This window comes from Lipotes vexillifer, unplaced genomic scaffold (assembly GCF_000442215.2).
Source record: "Lipotes vexillifer unplaced genomic scaffold, Lipotes_vexillifer_v1.1 scaffold197, whole genome shotgun sequence".
Classification (NCBI taxonomy): domain Eukaryota; kingdom Metazoa; phylum Chordata; class Mammalia; order Artiodactyla; family Lipotidae; genus Lipotes; species Lipotes vexillifer.
Genome location: NW_006781042.1, coordinates 303,969 through 315,844, shown reverse-complemented (window position 1 = coordinate 315,844; position 11,876 = coordinate 303,969). Strand labels below are relative to the sequence as shown.

The 11,876-nt window shown below is 43.1% G+C and overlaps 2 protein-coding genes across 3 annotated transcripts in view; one reads left to right on the top strand and one right to left on the bottom strand.

Moving 5' to 3' along the window:
- The first annotated feature begins 2,146 nt into the window (after positions 1-2,146).
- SRSF5 (serine and arginine rich splicing factor 5) lies at positions 2,147-6,852 on the top strand. Of its 2 annotated transcripts, XM_007454437.1 has the most exons (7): positions 3,167-3,292; positions 3,622-3,692; positions 3,830-3,928; positions 4,209-4,278; positions 5,494-5,567; positions 6,017-6,127; positions 6,579-6,852. In XM_007454437.1, the coding sequence occupies exons 1-7, from the start codon at positions 3,167-3,169 to the stop codon at positions 6,850-6,852; spliced, it is 825 nt and encodes a 274-aa protein (XP_007454499.1). The 2 variants fall into 2 exon arrangements, with proteins under 2 accessions (XP_007454500.1, XP_007454499.1); XM_007454438.1 differs by lacking the exons at positions 5,494-5,567; positions 6,017-6,127; positions 6,579-6,852 and adding exons at positions 2,147-2,257; positions 4,541-4,862 and having other exon boundaries at positions 3,151-3,292.
- Positions 6,853-10,703: 3,851 nt separating this feature from the next.
- Positions 10,704-11,876, bottom strand: part of SLC10A1 (solute carrier family 10 member 1) — a 38,020-nt gene continuing 36,847 nt past the window's right edge. Inside the window, exon 6 of the mRNA XM_007454436.1 lies at positions 10,704-10,857. Coding sequence (XP_007454498.1) covers positions 10,751-10,857 — 107 coding nt within the window. The 3' untranslated portion in view covers positions 10,704-10,750. The remainder of the gene's footprint in view (positions 10,858-11,876) is intronic.

The window sequence follows — 11,876 nt, the reverse complement described above, 5'->3', positions numbered from 1 at the left end:
CAGTGATGAAGGAATTATAGGGGTGTACACAGAATGTCGTAGGATCACATAGAAGGGAGAGTAATTCTGCTCATGGAAGATGACCTTGTGTTTATTGGAGAAGTTGGTAAGAAAATCTGATAGGGAGACAGGCAGTTTTCACTGAAAAAACAAACACTGCAGAAGACAAGTTGTTTAAAATAGAGTAGATTAAGTCACTAGGAACTACTAATGAACCATTTGTGGAAGTCACAAACTTTTTAACAGTAAATAAATCAAGAGACTTTATTAAAAAATTAATCCTGAAGAAAATCAGAACACCTCGGGCTGAAAGCAGCTACTTTTTTTATGGTGTACAGCATCATCATTCTTCTTTTTCACCGTAGAAAATATTTTCCAGATTACTTTCTCTTATTGCAGCAAAACTAATGTTTAGTGAGTGAAATCACAAGATGTTGCTTCCATATTCAACACAGAATGTAGAAAATAATTGGGAGGATGATTTTTTTTTAATTATGCAGAAAGCAAACAAATGCAGTTAAATAAGTACAGGTTTGGAACAATTTGTGGATGATAAAATGCCTATGTTTATCAGGCTAGTAGCTAAAAGTGTTTTAATTTAACAAATACATATTTTCTTTTAAATCCATCCTTAATTGGCCACACCATAACCAACTTCACAATTTTGCTCTGTACTCGCAGAGGCTCTTTTTAAAAATAAACATACAGGGCTTCCCTGGTGATGCAGTGGTTGAAAGTCCACCTGCCAATGCAGGGGACACGGGTTCGTGCCCCAGTCTGGGAAGATCCCACATGCCGCGGAGAGCTAGGCCTGTGAGCCGTGGCTGCTGAGCCTGCGCGTCTGGAGCCTGTGCTCTGCAACGGGAGAGGCCACAACAGTGAGAGGCCCACGTACCGCAAAAATAATAATAATAATAAAAAAATAATAAAATAAAATAAACATACAAATGTATGAATGGATGAGTTCATGCCATACAAACTATCCAAGTTCTAATCCAGAGCTCCCAAGGGCCCTGGAGGTCAGAGTAAGGGCTGGTAGCTCTGCTCTTTCTTGAACTACTTTATTTCTGTGTAACTCTAGTTGCAAGCAGCAGCCCTAGATTCTGGGCATCTCTCAAAAATGGGGTTAAATTAAAGAAAAGTAACTTTTTCACCATCATTCTCTTTATTGCCTAAGTTTCTAAGCCTGCCAACCTTACTGGGAAAATGCAAAGTTAAGAATGTGAAGGGCTACCGTTTCACACTTACTTTGAAAACACACTTTCTGTTTCTGAAGAATGGTAGACTTTTATGTGTTACATTACAGAAACCGGAACAGGAGTTAACCAAATACCGTTTGGATTTAAAAGTAGCTTGTAACACCTTCTTAGCCAGCACAATCCTAGAGTGTGGAAAAGCAGAGGTCTGCATTCTGGCCTCAATTTCAGATGGCCTTCTAGCCACAGTCCCAATTTCAGTATCTCATGACCCCCAAACCTTCCATTTAAACAATACTGCAGCTCCTTAGACTTCTTACTATAACTAACCCGTAAGTCCGTGATACGGTTAAAATATTCACTTGAGCATCAGGGAGCGCCCTCCAAAGTGCAACCGTAAATTGCAAGCAGCAAGGGGTCAGAGATGGCCAGATATTTTTGCAAAGCCTGAGTTTCTTTCACCCAGTATGCTTCAGGGTATTAAAAAAAACTTAAGATAAAGAAGAGGTGTGGGGACTTCCCCGGTGGTCCAGTGGTTAAGAATCAGGGTTTCCACTGCAGGGGGCACAGGTATGATCCCTGGTCGGGGAACTAAGATCCTGCATGCCGCAGCACGGCGAAAACAAACAAACAAACAAAAGGTGTCATTTGCCTTAGAGTATTTTTATGGGGGAGATAGTTATGAACTGAACTTCACGGCCTAAGGGGAACCAGCCAGTCTTCCACCGTGGCCCCACCGGCGCCGAGAACCTGACGGCCTCGCCCATGCCAGGTCCCTCCCCTCGGCCCCGCCCACCGCAAGGGCGGGTCACTTAGGCCGTCACCATAACGAGGCCCGGCCCCCCGACACCTCTGTCCCCGACTCAATGGGGCGGTGCCAGGAGCGGTCCCGGAAGTGACGCAAGGACGCGCCCTCCATTTTGTAGGACGCCAGAGCAGCTAAGTGCGTCAGTTGTGGAGAGACGTAGACGAGTTGAGTCCTGGTCTGCGGGGAGGCTGCCGGCTCCGTTGCAGACTACGGACCTCTCTGGGTCTCAGCTGCCAAAGATCCTGTCCGGTAGGTGAGTGGCTCACTTTGAGGGAAAGGCTTCTCGGATCGAGGCTTCTTCATGGCCGCTCAGATCGCGAGTGGTCAGGGCTGCTCTCTGTGCGGAGGACGGCGTCCAATGAGCGCAGTTTATTCGAGGTGGGCGCTGGGGCACGTCTCCCTTTGGGTATTGTTTGAGGGGACCTGACGGGGGAAGGGCGGTCCTGGTCACGGGTCGTTTTTACAGAGGGGTCGTGTGCCCCTCCCTGCCTCCTTATTTCACTCTCCGAACCCGGCGAGTAGTGGGCCGAGACCTTTGCTTGGGGTGTGGTCGGGGCTGTCCCAGGGCGGGTACAGTGACCCGGAGCGGTGGGGTCGGGAGGCGGGGGAGGGGACAGGGAGTTTGGCACGGGCGGCTGTCCCCACCGCCGGCTCCGAGGCCGCCATTTTGTGACTGCTCCGCGGCCGCCCGCCGCCGTCTGCGCAGGCGAGGCGGTGGCGTCGCGAGATTCCGGCTTCCACCCGCTGTGACTCTCCTGGGAGGCGGCGACGCGCGCGCGGCCCGTCGCCATTGGGCTGGCCTTGCGGAGGGGGGGTCGGCTCCGCCCGCACTTCTCGGCCTTTCCTGACTGCGGCAGACGGGAGGGGGCCAGAAGAGCCGGGGAGAGAGTGCGGCTGCGCAGTTCCAGAGGCGGCAGTGGGCGTTGCGGTTGCTGCTGTCTGGGCCCAGGGAAGGATCGTGTTGGGAGCCGAGTTTTAATTTTGTCTGCAAGGGACCTGGCCTAGTTAAGAGGCACTCTTGGCAGTCTTGTTTATAACATCACCGGGTAAACATTTTATTTTATGCCGTTTATGTTTTTGATCCCTTGACCAGACATTCTTCTGACATTTCACCGGTATTATCTCAATTGAATTATTTCCTGACAGGAAGTACTAGCGGGACATGAGTGGCTGTCGAGTGTTCATTGGGAGGCTAAATCCAGCGGCCCGGGAGAAAGACGTGGAAAGATTCTTCAAGGGGTATGGACGAATACGAGATATTGATTTGAAAAGAGGCTTTGGTTTTGTGGTGAGTATTTAGAACTGGTGGACTTATCTGTTGTTAAGTGGGTAAAGATTGTGGTAAGCAGTGCCTTCGATTTTATTGAGTCCAGGTAGAGTATCTTTAGGAAATGCTTTGCATCCTTGAGGCAGTGATTTTTCTTAAGGGATAAAAGACCCTCACTACTGGCTGAGAGAAATCACTGCTGGTCGCTTTTTGATGTGGCTGAGCTATATGCTGTTGTCATTAAGATACTCTTCCTAGGCTTTCACAGGTATTTGCTGGTTTTAATGGGTTGTAGAATACACTTTTAAAGGCGTGTGAAGCATTTGGGTTGTTTCATGTTTGTATTTCAGGAATTTGAGGATCCCAGGGATGCAGATGATGCCGTATATGAACTTGATGGAAAAGAACTCTGCAGTGAAAGGTGAGGATCTCGTTTTTAGTTTTATCACTAGTTAGCACTGCAGAAATAGAGCAGACTAGGTCAGCTGGGTGTTTATTTCTAAATAGTTTCTGACATAGCTTAAGTGGATAATGAAGATGTTTCTTCCCTTTCTGTAGGGTTACAATTGAACATGCTAGGGCTCGATCTCGAGGTGGAAGAGGTAGAGGACGCTACTCAGACCGTTTTAGTAGTCGCAGACCTCGAAATGATAGACGGTATGTGATGGATGGTGGATGGCTGCTTTGCACAAGCGTTACTGCAGGAGGAGTCTTTAATGTTTAAAAACCATTAGCAATAAGTGATTTTGCTGTTTATGTATAATCAGTTCTGTTACGTCCACTGTTCCTGTGTGTGTCATAAAATAATGCAGAAACTGTTGGCGGAAGTCATTTGAATGACTTGTCATATCTGATTGCTTGAACTCGCCCACAACCGAACACAATAAGTGCACGTTGCTTCATTTCTTCCATTGTGAGCGCTCATTTTCTTCCTCAGAAATGCTCCACCTGTAAGAACAGAAAATCGGCTTATAGTTGAGAATTTATCTTCAAGAGTCAGCTGGCAGGTTTGTTGAAATACAGTTTTGAGATATTTTAATGTGGCTTTTTAAAATATTAGTGGGTAGCTAATGTTTTTATTAATGTTTTATTAAAAGTAATTTTATTTTTAAATTAATGGACTTAATCGTAATTTTAAATTTTTAATTAAATGTAATTGGGGGATATTTCAAACTTTAATATTAGTGATCAAATGTAAATGTTTTGAGGATATATTTTCTTGTTTTTTAAAATCAATTTTAACCAAATATTAAACCCTTTATTTGCCAGCCTATCTGTGTCGTTGGCCTTATGACGAGGAGTGCCTGTGGGTTATCCTAATCGTTGTCTTGGTCACTCTTGGTTGGGCCTGGTTGACTTTGCCAGTCAGCTCCTACAGTGATCAATTGGCCACCTCTAGATCTGTGTTTGCCGGTCTAGACGTAATCGGTGCACTTCCTTGAAGTGCCAGGTTGCAGCGATCCCAGAGCGTTGATAACGTGATCTGATCCCTAAGTTGAGAGCTGTCTTCCTGTAACGCTTCCGAATAAGAGGTCCTGGTCGAAAAGAGTTGAAAGAAATTAGGTGGTCGTTGGAATCCTGATCGCAGTAAAGTGGTCCTTGGTAACTACACAAGAGTAGAACATGTCTGCATCCGCCAGTAGTCTGCTAATAGGGAGGGCTGTGCGATTAAAGGCTTCCATCGATTGGGTAGTGTCCTTCAAGTGGGTGGCGAAGAGCCAGTCGGGCATATGTCATGAAGGTTTCTCCGACCGATTAATGGTTTGCTGCTTGACTAGCCTAGGGAAATAATAATAAAGGTAAAGTAAACTTTTTTAATGGCATATGGGGCACAAGATAACTGGTGTCTTGTAAATGTTCTGTTTTTAAATATAAAATTTCTACTTTAGTCTTTACTTTAAAAATATGTATTGTTTCTTTTTGTTTTGTTTTTGTTTTTTTGTTTTGTTTTTTTCCTTTTGTATTGGGCTCAGTATAGACTAATACTACTTTAATGTTAAAATCTGAATTTCCTGGCATTTTGCTTAAAAGCAATATGCTATTTGCTTATTTCGTGCCCTGACATATATTATTTTTAAATTCTGATAGAATACAAGTGTGGTAAATACCATGTTTGTACTTTATCTAACATCTTCTCTTTCAGTAGTCTTGTTTTTATACAATGTGGTTGTTTGTGTGTCATGTTTCCTTTTCTCTGCTTAACACAATCGTCTTGTGTTAAGGATCTCAAAGATTTCATGAGACAAGCTGGGGAAGTAACCTTTGCGGATGCACATCGACCTAAATTAAATGAAGGGTGAGTATGTACTGGAGTATGAGAGCCTTTTAAAATATTCTGAAAGTTTTACTCTGAATGTCTGAGCTCTCAAAATTTGGACATGCTGGAATGTAGCAGTTCTCAGTCAGGGTTGAGTTTGCTCCTCAGGGTACATGTGGCAGTTCTGGAGACCTTTTGGTTGTCATGATTGAGGGTGCTGCTGGCATCTTGTGAGAAGAGGTCTGGGATGTTAGTAATCCTGTAATGCACAGGCAAGCTTCTCACCCCCAAAGAATCATCCAGCTTAAAATGTCAACGGTTTGGAGGTTGCAAAGTCTTGCTCTCATGCTGTTTTATCTGTAAAGAGATGACTCACTATAGCAATAGCAAAATGAACATTAATAAAGGTACTTAAACTAGACTGATAACATAGTTTGTGAGACTACAAAAAGTATATAACTTTACAAATTGCATTTTTTTCTTTGTAGGGTAGTTGAGTTTGCCTCTTATGGTGACTTAAAGAATGCTATTGAAAAACTTTCTGGAAAAGAAATAAATGGGAGAAAAATCAAATTAATTGAAGGCAGCAAAAGGCACAGGTATCTCTTTAAATTGTTTTTAAATATAAATTTATTTATTTTGGCTGCGTTCGGTCTTCGTTGCAGTGCTTGGGCTTTCATAGTTGCGGCGAGCAGGGGCTACTCTTCATTGTGGTGCGTGGGCCTCGCATTGCGGTGGCTTCTCTTATTGCGGTGCACGGGCTCTAGGTGCTTGGGCGTCAGTAGTTGCAGCACCTGGGCTCACTAGTTGTGGCTCGCGGGCTCTGGAGCGCAGGCTCAGTAGTTGTAGCACACGGGCTTAGTTGCTCTGCGGCATGTGGGTTCTTCCTGGACCAGGGATCAAACCCGTTTCCCCTGCATTGGCAGGAGGATTCTTAATCACTGCGCCACCAGGGACGTCCTGTTTAAATTTTTAGGTCAAAGTTTTATTTAATGGATTGTAGGGCCTGCTGCTTAGTGTTTTTTGTTTTCTGTTTTCTTTCTTTCCTAGTAGGTCGCGAAGCAGGTCTCGTTCCCGGACCAGGAGTTCCTCCAGGTCTCGTAGCCGATCTCGTTCCCGGAGTCGCAAGTCTTACAGCCGGTCCAGGAGCCGGAGCCGGAGCCGGAGCAAGTCCCGTTCTGTTAGTAGGTCTCCTGTGCCTGAGAAGAGCCAGAAACGTGGTTCTTCAAGTAGATCTAAGTCTCCAGCATCTGTGGATCGCCAGAGGTCCAGGTCCAGGTCCCGGTCCCGGTCAAGGTCCAGATCAGTTGACAGTGGCAATTAAACTGTAAATAACTTGCCCTGGGGGCCTTTTTTTAAAAAAAAAAATTCCCAAACCATACTTGCTAAAAATTCTGGTAAGTATGTGCTTTTCTGTGGGGGTGGGATTTGGAGGGGGGTTGGGTTGGGTTGGGTTGGGTTGGGCTGGGCTGGGCTGGGTTGGGCTGGGTATCTTTGTAGATGTGGACCACCAGGGGGTGTTGAAAACTAATTGTATTAAATGTTTTTGATAAGCCTTCTGCTCACATTTTTGTGAATGTCTGAAGTATATAGTTTGTGTATATTGACAGAGCTCTTTTATAACTAAAGCAAATTTAATTTTTTTGTACTAGAAAAAATTTGAACGTTTTAGTTCCTGGTTATTCAAATATGTTAATACAGAATTAGTTTAATGCCTCACTTAAACTAATTAATAGCTTTGGACACTTAAAAGAGCTCTAAATTTGCTTGTACGTAAAGGCTTAATTTGAGTTTTCCTTGTTAGGGTCAAGGGTGTCCGTCCACCCACCCTTTAACAGCTGCCTGGCAAAGACGTTAAAGCAGCTGTTTGTTATTGATAATAAAAGATTATAAAACTGCTTTTGTCTGTTCGTTTGAAGGAAATATGGCTACATCCTCCTCCTTCCCCATGCACATTTGACACATTTAAAATCTCTGGTAGAGAAGGCTGTAGTAGTGAGGTATGGTGAGCCTTTTTTTTTTTTCTAATTAGTACTGTTGATGTTTCTTGGCTAGTCAGAAGATGGCAAAGAAGTGTGAACTGTTCAAAACAGTGATGACCAACAGTTGTTATGACAGTTTCCCTTGTGTGTGATCCTCCTGTTCTTTAACCACCCAATTTTATTTGGCTTCACGTTATTTAGGCCTTCCGTAGCCAAGAAAAGGACAATTTGGGAAGCAAGATTGTAAAATGTAATGTTTCATGCCTAACTTAAAGGTTGTAATATAATTTTGATGGTCGGAGATCATCACATAAAACTTTTAAAATCACTGCACATGAATGCTTTAAGGGGCTTTCACATGATTTTTCTTGTCCTGAGACGTGGATGTAACAGTCTGTTAAAGGGAAAACAGTTGGGTAGTGAAAACTGCCTAAGGTTCTATATCCATCTCTGTTAAGTGTTAGAGCCCTATACCTATAGGAAATTAGTTTTATTGTTTCTTCTAGGAACTTCATAGACTCATTTGAGTGCTAGTCTAGGTAAATACTTGTAAGCATAACAGTGAATAACAAATAGTAGCCACTATTAAGTCCCTTGTCTGTATAGTCACTGAATCCTTAACTATTATATGTAGTATATATATAATTCCTGGAATTAGAACCCAGGAAGTCTAGTTCCAGAACCCCCAAACCACTCCACACTCATCTGACCTAACCTTTCAGGGATTTTGAGGAATGCAGAATTAGAAACCCTGGGAAGATAGGGCTTCCCCAAAGGTGGGGATTGGGTAGTGGGAACCTCCATATGTGGAGGCTAGGGTTAAAAGTTCTTGGCATGAAAGCTGCCCCGTGTTCAAGACTGCAAGACTCAGGCCATAAAATTGTGAAGCTGATCTTTTTAACGCAAACTCTTCTGGGGAGAGTTTGTGTGGTATACTTGTTTATTCACTTAGATGTGGGGTACTCTGCTTACTAAATGGGAACCTAGGTTTTTTTTCTTTACAGTGTATCTGAAATGGAGAGGCACAATTATTTTCCCCCTTGGGCTTTTTAGATGTGGTAACTCAGGGTGGCGTGGTGTAGTTCGACGTTTTACCAGTGACTTTTCACCTCTCTATCATTAAATAGGTAACATCAGTGGCTTACCACTTTAATGAAGAAGATAAAGCCCTTTCTTTGAACAAATGGCAGAGATGACTAAGTTATTTTGAACTGATAAGTTGGCCTGAATTCCCAGATACAGGACATGAGAAGTAATGAGTGTGGGTATATAATCCTAAGGAAAGTTTTAGGACCAGGTTTTGCAGGGCATAATGTAACTCGTTTTGTGTTGGGCTGTACTGTGGGGAGTGTGGGATCTTAGTTCCTGGACCAGGGATCGAACCCGTGCTCCCTGCAGTAGAAGCACGGAGTCTTGAGCACTGGACCGCCAGGGAAGTCCTTGTAATAACTCGTTTCTTATATACAGTTGGCCCTTGAACAACACAGGTTTGATCTTCATGGGTCCACTTAGATACAGACTTTTCAACAAATATGCATTGCCGTATTACACGATCCATGTTTGGTTGAATCAGTTGACGTGAAATCTTAGATACAGAGGGCTGACTAAAGTATACTCGAATTTTCAGCAACATGGAGGTTGGCTGTTCAGCGGTCAACTTAGTCCTCTAAGGAAAGTTTGAGTGTAATATATCTCAAGTTCAGCCATACCTTCCTCAAAAAGCTGAACTAAATGTTTGTTTTGCCTCACCCAGTCTACTAGTAGGTGATGTCAGCTAGATATGAGAGAAAACAGTTTGAACAGATATGTAAATGTGGGTAAAATATGTAAGGCTGATAGGCGGTAGATCTTACAATTTTTTTTTTTAACAAATTTGCATTTTTAAGACGTTAGTGACCCAAATTATTGGTGTTCTGTTGCTGGGAGTACTGGTAGTTCTGGACATTTGCCAGAAACTCTAGGCATGGTCAGCTGTTTGCAAGTGTTCTTATTTGTTAATCTTTCACCTTTTTTTTTTTCTAGATTTATTTTATTTATTTATTTATGGCTGTGTTGGGTCTTCGTTGCTGTGTGTGGGCTTTCTTTAGTTGCGGCGAGCAGGGGCTACTCTTCACTGCAGTGCACAGGCTTCTCATTGCGGTGGCTTCTCTTTTTGCAGAGCATGGGCTCTAGGCACATGGGCTTCGGTAGCTGTGGCTCGCGGGCTGTAGAGCACAGGCTTAGTAGTTGTGGCGCACAGGCTTAGTTGCTCCACGGCATGTCGGTCTTCCTGGACCAGGGCTTGAACCCATGTACCCTGCATTGGCAGGTGGATTCTTAACCACTGCGCCACCAGGGAAGCTCTTTCACGTAGTTTTTTATGCCTATGAGCCAGATGGAAAATGTCTGAATTTCATTGGGGAAAATTTGAAACTTAAGGATTTTAGTTACTTTACTTTGACTTAGCAACCACTAATTTCGGCAATAGGGTACAGTACTCTGAATTTGGAGGGAGCATAATGTGAAAACTACTGATATCTAATGAAGGGGTGGGATAGATGATTAGTGAAACTCTTCTGTTGGTATTTGTACTTTTTTGGCTTTTCTTTTTTAAAGTTTTCCTTCTCTTCTGGAATTGTGTTCTTCAGAATGTTTCATTTGATTATGGCTGAGGTTTTGAGTTTGTCTTATCCAAGTGTTTTTGCATTTTATTATGTCTGCTTTTGCATACTTGGTGTCATGTTCTCAGGAGCTTTAATCCCAGTAATGTCAAAAGGGAAGGAATGGGATCTGAATATTTAAGGTTAGAAAGGACTTCTGAAGTCTGTTAATCCTACAGTACTCTGAGCTTGTATTTCCCTTTGGGGTCACAAAACTTGGAACAGAATTTGGGTATTTGATTTTAGGGTAAGAACCCATTTATTGACTAGTTCAGAAATTGATTTTTTATGCCTATCAGGCACTGTTCTAGAGATGCAAGGGCAAAAGGCAGTTTTGGTTTCTGCCTTTGTAGGGCTGTCATTGAATAAGTCTTTTATTTTTTAAACAAGTATCAAGTTCTAAGCTGGGAATAGGTGAGGCTTTTTGGGGAAGACTCCCACTTTGTCCTCCACGCAAGGCTTGATGATTCTGATAGTTTATGCTGGAAATGCTAGAGAAAGAGACCCCACTGGTGGTGGTTCATCTTTCTGCTCTCTGTATAGTTTGCCACATTGGCTTTCTGAATTGCCTTCTGACCAGAATCCAGGTCACTGGAGAAGGCTAGGCTGTGCAAGGGGGGCACGCCTCCCCTTTATGGGTGCCATTTCCCAGAGCTGTTGGAATGGTTTCTTCAGTTGTGTCAGCTTTGTAGATCATTTTTGTTTTATCTGTAAAGTTGAAGAGGGTCATAGGTTAGGAAGAACAAAAGAATAGTTAAAAAACTTGTTCTATCTGGGAGATAAAAGAATACCAACTTACTCCTAGGGTGTCCTGTGTTTTTGTTTTTTCCCCCATCTCTTTACCACCTCTTCTCCCGTGACTTAAACTGAGGAAAGATTTGCTTTCCCCCCAACATCCCTAATGGTAATACTAGTAACAAAAGGTCTAATAAAAAGCACTGACTCTTCATCACTCCATCTCTGACTTCTTAGTACACACAGTACAGATGGGGAGTTGAGTTTATGTAAGCAAAGGTTGACTGTTGCCTTCTGGGAGCCAGTGGGGGCAGGGAGGAAACTGCATTAAGTAGAAAGTCTTCCAAGGGGTGTTTCCATACCCCTATCATTGTGGTGTCGGGTCTACCCCTTTTTCTGCCTGCATGGTGGTGGGAGGAGCTATGATTATGGTCCCCCTTTCCTGTTCTCCGATCTCTCTAGAAGGGTACAAGGGTCAAAAGCACAGAAACTTGTGACAGATTCTTTAACTTGAGCATTGCTGCTTGGGCCCAGACAGTACAAGAGCTCCAAAGAGGTGAGTTATTTGCACTTAGTTTTGCCACAGGGGTCTTGCTAGGTACATTGGTTTTGAGAGCCAGAGACTCAGAATATGGCCTCTTGAGTGCATTTCAGGCCTTTCTGGGACTAAAACTGCAAATCTGGGAATCTGCTTTTTTTGTTAAAGAAGGTGGAGTGTTCAGTGGGTAACAAATATCTTGAGTTGCTCTCAAGAGAAGTTCAGATTAGATTCTTTTCCATAATTCCACTGTGGTTTTTGAACCAAAGCTTAGTAAAAATGGTTCTGAAGTATGGTTACTTATTTACTGGTTTCTTTGGCTGCTTGATAACCAATATTACATCTTTTAAGTTAATTGTAAGTTTTCATTTGCTACTATAAGATGATAAATTCTACCAGGGTAAGTTGTATCTTTCTCATAGGGTGTAAATCAGTCTCCAGGGTCTAGAGGTCT

What these genes read in the sequence shown, in the direction of transcription:
- SRSF5 (XM_007454437.1), top strand. Translation starts at nt 3,167, where the DNA reads ATGAGTGGCTGTCGAGTGTTCATTGGGAGGCTAAATCCAGCGGCCCGG. An exon ending in AAAGAACTCTGCAGTGAAAG is followed by an intron (nt 3,693 to 3,829) that starts GTGAGGATCTCG and finishes CCCTTTCTGTAG; the next exon opens with GGTTACAATTGAACATGCTA. An exon ending in CTTCAAGAGTCAGCTGGCAG is followed by an intron (nt 4,279 to 5,493) that starts GTTTGTTGAAAT and finishes TCTTGTGTTAAG; the next exon opens with GATCTCAAAGATTTCATGAG.